This window comes from Theropithecus gelada, unplaced genomic scaffold (assembly GCF_003255815.1).
Source record: "Theropithecus gelada isolate Dixy unplaced genomic scaffold, Tgel_1.0 HiC_scaffold_16100, whole genome shotgun sequence".
Classification (NCBI taxonomy): Eukaryota; Metazoa; Chordata; class Mammalia; order Primates; family Cercopithecidae; genus Theropithecus; species Theropithecus gelada.
The window spans coordinates 1-11,293 of record NW_020257881.1 but is presented as its reverse complement, the minus strand read 5'-3'; the positions used below and the strand labels follow the sequence as shown (position 1 = coordinate 11,293).

The following is an 11,293-nucleotide window of genomic DNA, read 5'->3' as shown; positions in this document are numbered from 1 at the left end:
TTCTTTCAGACTCAGGTATCTGAGAGAAAGAGAGCCAGAGCTCGACTCACCTAACATGGAAGTGACATATCATCACCTCTGCCGTATGCTGTTGTTCATACAGACCAGTTCTGGTACATTGTGAGGGAGGAGGACTACACAAGGGTGTGGATAACAGGAGGATTGGGGATCACTGGGGGCCATGTTGGAGGCTGGCTACCATAATGGGTCTATAACAGTGTATACCTTTTGTAATAAGTTGAGATTATGGAAAAGAAAGTTAATTGGGTCAACATTTAAATGGGGACTATTTTTAAAAATTAGTTATGTGTTTACCAATACCTGTAAATACTTGCATTTCTTTTTCAGGTCCAGCCCAGAATCAAATGCAGGTTCCATCTGGATATGGATTGCATCATCAAAACTATATTGCTCCCTCAGGACATTACTCTCAAGGACCTGGGAAAATGACCTCATTGCCATTGGATACTCAGTGTGGTGATTACTACTCTGCTCTCTATACAGTACCAACACAAAATGTGACTGTTAACACAGTGAACCAGCAACCAGGAGCACAGCAGATGTACAGCAGGGGTCCTCCTGCCCCTCATATTGTGGGATCCACTCTAGGATCTTTCCAAGGTGCTGCATCATCAGCATCCCATTTGCATACGAGTGCCTCCCAACCATACTCCTCTTTTGTGAATCACTACAATAGTCCAGCCATGTACTCTGCCAACTCTTCTGTTGCGTCTCAGGGATTTCCCTCTACTTGTGGTCATTATGCTATGTCAACTGTTTCTAATGCTGCGTATCCTAGTGTTTCATATCCCTCTCTGCCTGCTGGTGATACATATGGGCAAATGTTTACCTCACAGAGTGCTCCAACTATTAGGCCAGTTAAAGATAATTCATTCTCTGGTCAAAATACAGCTATCAGCCATCCATTGCCACTTCCACCTCCACCATCACAACAGCACCAGCAGCAGCAAAGTCTTTCAGGATACAATACTCTAACGTGGTCAGCTCCAGGCCTTCCATCGACTCAAGACAATCTCATCCGAAACCACACAGGATCCCTGGCTGTAGCAAACAACAACCCAACAATTACTGGTAGGTTGAATGAAAAGTTCACCAAAACATGTTTGAAAATCAATGCATTCCCAATTAAGTTATTATTTACATGAAGGTTAAAGGTGATATTACCTGATAGAAAAACTGGAAGTTTGTTCAGTTTATTGTGGTTTTTTGCAGCACCTCTTTGAACCCTTTCTTCTCATCCATTCCCAGTTAGCCACCGAACCATCTGCCTTGTCTAGCTTGTTTCCTTGCCATGATCAGTCAGCATTTATTGATCTATTTTATGCATCTGCAATAGTTGTCTTTAATGTGAATTAGATACAGGGCAAAATGGAAGGGTCTGTTTTGAGGATATGTTGGCCACTATTTTCTCTTTTATACTAGTTCAACCTTAGGACAGTTGTTTTACTAGCCAGAGCCCCACTTACTTAGAAAAGAGGATGATTTGCAGCAGTGCACTGGTTTCCCCAAGTTGGCCCCTGTTAGTGACTTTTGCAGAAGACATCTTTCCTGCACATAAACAGCGCTTCTCATTTTCAGATTAGTAAGTTAGGCTGAAAGATGGGGAAGGGAAAGGAAGATGCGTGAAGAATACCCTGGTATTTAGCCCTTCTGACATTCCTAAACCAAAGTGTTGTTAAATTTATTCGTTTAAAAATTATGTATGTAAGACGTGGCTTGCTTTCTTTTTTTTTTTTTTTTTTTTTTTGACACAGGGTCTCACTTTATCACCCAGGCTGGGCATGATCTCGGCTCACAGCAGCCTCGACCTCCTGGGCTCAAGAGATCCTCCCATCTCAGCCCCACAAGTAGCTGGGACTACCAGGCATATGCCACCACACCCAGCTATTTTTGTAGAGATGGGATTTTGCCACTTTGCCCAAGCTGATCTTGAACTCACGAGCTACTGCACCTGGCCCAGTGTGGCTTTTTAAGTACAGTGTTTCCATAGGATATATTCATTTTAATTCAGTTTGCGAACTTGAATTTAACAGAATCTGCTCTTGAAGCAACTGAAAATGTATGTAAAAAAAGGAAATTGGTAAAACTGTGGTAACTTTTGGAATGATATCTTTAGCTGTGTATCATTGTCTGGATAGCCATGTGTCAAAGATGCTGTGGAAAGATATCCTTCTCTGGACAATTAGATTATTTAAAATCAGAACTTTAATATCAGACCCGAGCTGTTCATTTGAGATCATTTACTCTTTCATTGCTATGTCGTTTAGAAATGCTTTCAGCTACAAGCAGCTAATAGTAGTTTAAACAAAAAGGGGGTATTTTCCTCACAACACAAGTCTAGGTGGATGCAGTGGATCCAGCTGTTCTTGGTATCCTTTTTTCTCTTTCCACTCTGCCACCCGTAGCATGTAGGTTATAGAAACGAGATACTTCTGTACCTATAGACATTAAGTCAGAATTAAAAGCAGGAAGAAGGGAGAGGAAAGGGGACTGGTTAGTGGCATTGACAGACTTCATTTTACGGATCACTTGCCATAGCTATTTAAAAGACCATTCCTAGCTTCAGGGAAAGCTGGAAAATGAATATTAAGCCTTTTTTTTTTTAGCATCCATAGTAGAGGCAAGCAAGAAAAAAGGGAGTTAGCACTGACTTGGGTGAGTCAACTCAAAGTGTCTGTCACAGTTCCGAAATCTGGCTGTCTACCAGAATCACTTGCACAGATTGCGATTTTCAACTACAATTTACTGAGCTAGAATAGAATCTCCAGGGTACTCTTGAGAATCTATTTCTAACTGGATCTTCAGTGATGCTGTGAAACAGATCTAAATTTTACTGTAGTCCTTTTGTTTTACAAATGAAGAAAGTTATCCAAGTTGAGTTGGCCTGTGGTCATTAATGGTAGAAACAGAGCTTGGCCTGGAGGTCAGTTTTTTCTGTCTCCCTCAGAACCAGGGCTTTCTGTCCTCTAAAAATTCTGTTTTCCTCTCTCTTCTTTCAACATTGCATTTACAGATCCACTTATCCTAAAGTCCTTCCAACTTAAGGATTTTCTGACTTTCATGACAAAATAAATACAGGTAATTCCTATCTTAGTTCTGAGGTGGGAATAGCACCCTGGATGGAACCAATTTATATTGAAATGTGTCAGGGAAATATGGGGTCACTTGGCTAATGAACAGAACAAGTAATTGGGAAAGGCCTGTCATTAAGAAAAGATTGAATAAAGAAGGAGAATAATTATAAAACTGTTCTCTGTTTGAATAACTGCTGTAATGAGTCCTGTAGGCAGAGAGGCAGGATATATTTTCATTCTTTTAATCTTAGTACTGTACTGTGAGTGCCATAATGAATATATTTTAGAATTTAATTTGTGTTCAGAAGTGGGGTTTTTTTCCTGTCTTTAGATTGGTAAATTACTTTTCAATTGAAGTTCAGAGGTTGACAAATTAAATATTATCTCATGTTAATATGACAAACGTGCTTCACCGTTTCAAAAAAAATAGAGGTTATTTTAAAAATCTACTTTAAAATTAAATATTGCCAAAGTTCCCAGACTTTCTCAGTTGATATATTTCAGTATTTTTCAAGTGCCCCATGTAACTTAGTAGTAGTTCATAAGGTATTTGACACGAATCACTGTTTTTCTTGACAATTTAAAATATTCCTTGGAAACTTGCGAATTTGTTGCAGTGCCTTGGGGAGCCTAGGTAAAAGTACCTTGTGCTGGGTACAGGATATGGGAATATTGAGTTTAATGTTCTGGAAAGTCTGGCAACATAATTGCTTTCAACACTCAAATTGTATTTTCACATTAAAATGAAAATCTTAGGTATTAAACATAGTTTTGTGTTAAATTCAACCTTTGAATAATTGACAAAAATGATTACCTTCTTTACTATTTGATTATACTATTTTCATTTTCAGATATACTAAAAGTCCTCAGTCATTTTATAGAGTTGGAGATGCAAAAGCATAAAGCTGAGTTAAGTGAATATCAAAAATATGACAGATGGATACATACTGTTACTTTCAGGCAGCTAATGAATTAATATTCAAAACATAGACTAAAGGGGACCTTTAAATATTATCTCATTTGCTTTATTTTAGAAAAGCCTATTAGTACATTATAATTCAGTACTAGAACTTCAATTATTTTATTAAAAAGTCCACTCCGGGCCGGGCATGGTGGCTCATGCCTGTAATCCCAGCACTTTGGGAGGCTAAGGCGGGCAGATCATGAGGTCAGGAGATCAAGACCATCCTGGCGAACACGGTGAAACCCCGTCTCTACTAAATATACAAAAAATTAGCTGGGCAAGGTGGCGGGCGCCTGTAGTCCCAGCTTCTCGGGAGGCTGAGGCAGGAGAATGGCGTGAACCCGGGAGGCGGAGCTTGCAGTGAGCCGAGATCACACCACTGCACTCTAGCCTGGGCGACAGAGCGAGACTCCGTCTCAAAAAAAAAAAAAAAAAAAAAAAGCCCACTCCAAGTATGTATGTTTTGAGTGTTGCATTAGTTGTTAACTTAGGTTGCACTTTTGGCTAGTGTTTAAAAGGTGTCATTTCATTAGGCCATTTAAAAATTTTTAAACTCTCACTGTAGGTGAGTCTCTAGTATAGTCAAGTAACCTATTATAGAATTGTAATAATAAGTACAGGAGCTCTTTTTTAGTTTGAGGTGAAGTTGCCTGAGTGTGACTTAGGGATGTAAAGGTGCCCGTTTTTGACAGCAAGATGAATACCAAAACTCTGTAGATTCATTTAAAATAATTTTCTTAATTTGTCTTTAGTGTCTCTTTGTTTTACAAAGTACATACTTTTAAAACTTAGCTGGCCGGGCGCGGTGGCTCAAGCCTGTAATCCCAGCACTTTGGGAGGCCGAGGTGGGTGGATCACGAGGTCAGGAGATCGAGACCATCCTGGCTACCATGGTGAAACCCCGTCTCTACTAAAAATACAAAAAACTAGCCGGGCGAGGTGGCGGGCGCCTGTAGTCCCAGCTACTCGGGAGGCTGAGGCGGGAGAATGGCGTGAACCCGGGAGGCGGAGCTTGCAGTGAGCCGAGATCGCGCCACCGCACTCCAGCCTGGGCGACACAGCGAGACTCCGTCTCAAAAAAAAAAAAAAAAAAAAAAAATTAGCGAGATAAGTCTTGTTGCCAATATGTAGAATTTTGCCAGAAAAATTATTTTGATTAAAATTGTTTTGAATATTTATTGCTTAATAAGAACCACATCTTGATAGCATATCATGAAACAGTAGTGTCTGATTAATGCTGTTTTCTGATGCTCAGTTTTATACAAAAGCATTTAAAAAGCTACTTGAGTAAAAATAATAAGCATTTATATAATTCTTCACGGTTGATCTTAGTCAGAAGACCGAGAAACAGTGTATAATTCTTGAATAAAAGTCCACTACACACATGACACTAAGATATAGTCACTGATAAGTTAAAAAGTCACTGATAAGTTAATATTTTATCTGTAATCTCTGGTTGGTAATGTGCTTGAGGAAAAGCAGAAGCAAATACCTTGTAGGACAAGATTATTTGGGCATAGAAATATAAGTAAGAAATAAATTAGACAACCGCACTGGAAAAATAAAATGCTCGTACAAAATACAAGTAGTGCAGTACAAGAGACTATTTTTAGTTTTGGAAACTTGTGTGATTACAGAGTTATGGGAATAGCGTAATTTTACTCCCTCACATACTTACTCCTTCAGTTTTTCTAAAGATAGTCTTGAACCTTTTTTCATCTTTTTTCAACTTTGTGCCCACTACTTGTAAATTTTTCTACGTGTTCTCCCTCTCCAAGCTGAGAAGATGAGATGTTCATCTTTGTGTTCACTTATTTCAGATTCTGGCTTTAGCTGTTACCCCCTCTCCAGAGTATCAGCCTCAATTTCTGCTGGACTGTGGCATTTGGATAGGTGAGAGGAATTAATGAAAGGAAAACACACGCCTTGTCGTGTATGTAATCAGCAGCCATTAAAAGTTTATAAGCAAAGTGGTGGCACTATCAGATTTGTGTTTCAGAACTTCCTTCTGTGAACAGTGTAGTAGATAACTGGAGAAGGAAGAACCTAGAACAGGAAAACCAGCTAGAAAGGAATTATTACAATTATTAGGTGAAGGATAACTCGGACTGGATTCATTTATACAGAAGACAGATGACAGAGATGACTTCAAGGATTTGTTGATATAGTTTATGAAGGAAAAAGAAAAATACAGGATTACTTAAAATTTCTAGCTTGAACAACTTGAGTGGATAGTGATACTATTAAATGAGAATTTATTTAATCTCTCCTAGTTTGTAAAGAACTTTTTGCACGATTACTTAAGATAATGCTTACTTTTACAGGATTATATTAATAAAGGAGTATTCCTTTCAGAGGCCATCTACATACCTAATCCTCAGGTGTGTTATGCATGAAGAAGTGAATTCTAAGTAACTAACAGGGAACTAAGGAGCTACTAAGAACTAACTAAAGGCCCGGCATGGTGGCTCATCCTGTAATCCCAGCACTTTGGGAGGCCGAGGCAGAAGGATCACTTGAGCCCAGGAGTAAAAGTAAAAAATTAACTGAGGAACTGCCATAATCATCAAAAGAAGAAAATATTTATTCTTGAATCGTGATATCCTCTCAGAAATCACACCTCAGAAACTAAACAGAGCAACAATGAATTTTGCATAGTCCAGTTTTATGTATTGTTTCTTTTGTCAAATTCCCTTTGTGAAAGGAGCAGCTTCTTGGTTGGCATGTTTCTCTGGTCCTTAATGTTGGTAGGCCTTGTCTCCGTTCATCCAACAAATACTTGAAAGCTAACTATGTTCCACAAGTTGTTCTAGTGTTGGGAGATAAAATAGTGAGTAAAAACAGTTAATGCTATCCTCATAAAGTTTGCAATTCACTTAGAGAAGCAAATATCCAAATAAACACAAATGAATGTAACATTCCTATTATTATTTAAGCATCATGAAGCAACCGTATATGGTACTTGGTAGCATTACTTTAGGTGCATTTAGCCTGTTAGTCATGAAGCCTAGGGAAGTCTTCCCTAAGGAGGTAATACTTAGCTGTAATCTGAAGGATAAAGTCTCCATGTATAAAATTAATTGCAGGTGAAGTAAATGTGTAAATGCAAAAAGGCAAAACTTTAAAACTTTTCAGAGAAAATACAGGAAACTAACTCTAGAAACTTGGGGTAGGGAAGGAATTTTTAAGCACAATGCACATAATGCTAGCCATAAAGGATAAACATGATAAACTCGACTCATTTCTAATTTAAAACTTTTCTTTATTGAAACACAACATGCAGAAAAGAAAAAAACAAGCTGCAAACTGGGAAAAAATGTATATACTTACAGTGTTTACCCAGAATATACAAGTACTACATAGAAATTAATAAAGACCAACAACCAAAAGAAAAATACTTGAATAGGCATTGTGCAGAAGATTAAATGAAAACATAATCTCATTAATAAACAGTGAAAAGCAAATTAAAACTAGAATGGGATATCATCTTATACCTAGTAACAGATGGGTAAAAACTAGAAAGTCTAACAATACCAAGGAATGGTGAGGATGTGGAATAACAGGAAACTCTTAGACACTCTTGGTAGGAGGATATATTCATTCGTGTTTTAGGAAAATTTGGCATTAGTGGATTGAAAATAACCACACCCCACAACACAGCTATCCCTCTTCTCTATACTCTAGAGAAGTTCTTCTCATATGTGTCATATATGCCTCCTGTACAACCTGGGATCTCATTTAAAATGTAGGTTCTAATTCTCCAGGTCTTTTATGACTTGGCCTAAGACTCTACTTTCTAACAAGCTTCCACATAAGGTGTTGATAGTCTGTAGACTACACTTTGAATATGAGGGCCATAAAACACCACTTCCTGTTTTAGATGGATGCCTCTTATGGCAAATGATTTTTGTTTGAGCTACTGGACAAAGAGACTAGTCTGCTCTCTAGGCTCATTTCCTACAGAGCTGTCCCCAGGGCTGAGGGATTAGATATCCCTCCTGCACACCTCCACATATTTGAGCTGTGGCACCTATGTGTAGAAGCTCTGCCCTAGGGAAAGTTGCATGTCTATACCAGGGACAAGTGCATGAGTATTCATAGCTGTACTGTTTGTGAAAACAAAAAATTGGAAATAACCTAAAAGTCCATTAATAGCAGAATGAATAAATAAATTATATTCTTCCATCAGTCTTCTGAACAGCAGTGAAAATGAAGTAGAGCTGCACTCATTAACATGACTGATCCCAGGAATGTAGCACAGGAAATACGGAAGAATACCTGCAGTATGTTATTGTTATAAAGTTTACAAAATGAGCAAAAATAATGCCTTGGAATACTTATATGTGTGGTAAACTATTTGAAAACAAAAGCAAAAGGATAATAAACATGACTCAGGAGCCGGCAGGGGAGTGCCTTCTGTGAGGAGCATATTAGAGCTTCAACAGTATTGAAAATGTTTTATTTTCAAAATTGGATGCTGAGTTCATGGGTATTTTATTATGCTTTATATATATACACATGTGTATCAATACATATACGTACATACACATACACCTGATATGATTTCATTGTATGTTTTTGAGACAGGATCTCCCGCTTTCACCCAGGCTGGAGTGCAGTGGCATGATCTTGGCTCACTGCAACCTTCTCCTGGGCTCAAGCTGTGCTCCCACCTCAGCCTCACCAGTAGCTGAGGACCACAGATCAATTTTTCAGTGGAGATGGGGTTTTGCCTTGTTGCCCAGGCTGGTCTTAAACTCCTGGGCTCAAGCAGTCTGCCCACCTTGACCTCCTAAAGTGCTGGAATTATAGGTATGAGCAACCATGCCTGACCCTAATTTTAGATAATTATATCTTTCTCAGTTTTTACTTGGATACTGTTAAATATTCTTAATCACTGTTTTATGTTGGCAGTTTTAGTGATAATATCAGTTATCTATTGCTGGTTTAAAATAACAATGATTTATTTTTCTTGATTCTGTGGGTTTGCTAGGTAGTTCTGCAGGTTTTTCTTGAATTCACTCATGTGAATTCATTTTGCTGGAGGTTTGCGGGACTAGAAGATTCTAAGATGGCTTCACTCACATGTTTAGCAGTTGGTGCAGACTCTTCACTGGGGTGCCTAGGTTTTTCTGTATGTGACTATACCAGCTTCCCTACATGATGATCCATGCAGCATTTCAGAGTGGAAAGGTGTAAGCTGCAGTGTCGCCTCGAGACTTGAGGTCTGGGACTTGTACACTTTTATTTCTGCCCCATACTGTTGATCTAAAGCCAGTCACAGGGTTTGTTCTGATTCAGAGGGTGGTAAAATAGACTCCATATTGATGAAAGGAACTGTAAAATATTGTGATGATGTTTTCAATCTTCCACAATGATAGTTTGTCTTCCTACTAAAAATGATGAAGCAATCAGCGTATTTAGACTACCTTCTTTCCCTGTTCCTCATACGTGCTTATGTTGTTTTTATACTATTAGGACATATAGCACGTTTTGTTTTGTCACCGTGTTCCTATTTGTTTCAGTCCCAGAACTAAGATTGTTTATGTATATACACACACAGTATACAGAGACACACACATGTATATGTGCAGGTATAACTATGTAAATTTATTCAACATATCATGACTGCTCACCAGTAGTCTTTTGCCATAGGTTTTTCAGTTATCTCTCGGTTAGATAGTCTTGAAGATTATCTTCAATAACTTACCCAGTATTTCTCAACCAGGGACGATTTTGCCTTCTAGGAGACATTTGGTATTTTGAGCTATCACAAAGACCCACAATGAGTTGTGTGCACTTCATTCCAGAAGTTCAACCTTGTGTTATGGTTAGGCCCTTACTTAGTTACATGTGAAATAAGGCATCTGGTTAGAAACCGCAAATGAGAAGTAGCAGTTTACAGTGCAAAATGAGATCTGAACTGATTACTAGAAGTGTCAGAGACCACATTATTGCAGAGTCAAAAACCTCTTCCTCTTCTCCTTACCTGAGTCACCATTGCATAGTACAATAATCTGTTCAATAATTTGTATTCATAGAGATCATTAGTAAATAAAAGTTGAGTTCATTTTAAGAAGGTAAGGAAGATTGTAAAATATTTTAGGAAAATTGTCGTTAAAGTTTATTAAAACATTTGATGAGTAATTTTTCAGTTTTTAAAAAATCATTTGTACCACCTTCTTTTCAAGATATACTAGGTAAATGTGATACTATTGAAGTTTCTACAAGAACTTCAGATAAACTGTATTTTGTTAGTAATATATATTATATGTTATATAATTATGTATTATATTCTATACATTATATATAATATATGGAGTAATATATATTAATATATTTCAAGTCTCTGTGGATGAAATAGTTTCTTCTCTTCAATTGCAGATTCTTTATCCTGTCCTGTTATGCAAAATGTTCAGCCTCCCAAGTCCAGCCCAGTAGTATCCACCGTTTTATCAGGATCCTCATCAACAAGAACACCTCCCACTGCAAATCACCCTGTTGAGCCTGTGACCTCAGTTACACAGCCATCAGAGCTATTACAACAAAAAGGTATTTGAGATATTTATTATTGTATACACACACAGACGCACATACGTATTTGAATAGCTGACTTCAAAAAGTTAAAACTGTAGGATCCTAATTTATAGAAGATATGAAAAAAAGTTATTTATAATCTCAATCCAAACACAATTTTTGGAATATTAACTTACAGTGTCTCATATATGTTTTACATAATTACATACCATTTTGTATTTTGCTTTTCTGTTTATTACACATAGTTTTCATGTATCTATTGAGTCTTTATAGCTCTTTTTATGGCTAATTATTCATTGTGTCAATGTGTAATGGTTTATTTCATTCCTTTGTCATGGGACATTTATTTCTTATTTTTTAAAGGTTATTATAGTTTCTTTTAGGATAAAGTAGCCAAGACTTTATTATTTAGTGACTCTCCATATCCTAGTTGATTATTTCTGTGCTTTTTGTTATTGATAGTAGAAAGTAAGCTTTGACACGATTTTGCAAATGAAAGGGGGTGAAAATGAAATTGTAACCCATACTCTTGCGTCATTGAAGAACTATATGATTTATAGTTTGTTTAATATTCTCCATGTGTTAAGTAAGTAAAAGGTAATAAAATGTGTTGTTTTGACCCTGCTTCCCCACATTGTTTCTTTTGGCAGTTTTTTTTTTTTTCTGTCTGGCTAAAATTCCAAAGTATTGATGTTTC

General features: G+C 37.4%; 1 protein-coding gene across 1 annotated transcript; it reads left to right on the top strand.

The window, feature by feature from the left end:
* Positions 1 to 348: 348 nt before the first annotated feature.
* On the top strand, positions 349 to 10,611 carry LOC112617372 (protein transport protein Sec24B-like; the record flags this gene model as incomplete). Its single annotated transcript, XM_025374141.1, has 2 exons — positions 349 to 1,092; positions 10,444 to 10,611. Coding segments are annotated over 2 exons (912 nt in total), but the record flags the coding sequence as incomplete, so codon positions are not given.
* Between the last annotated feature and the right edge of the window lie 682 nt (positions 10,612 to 11,293).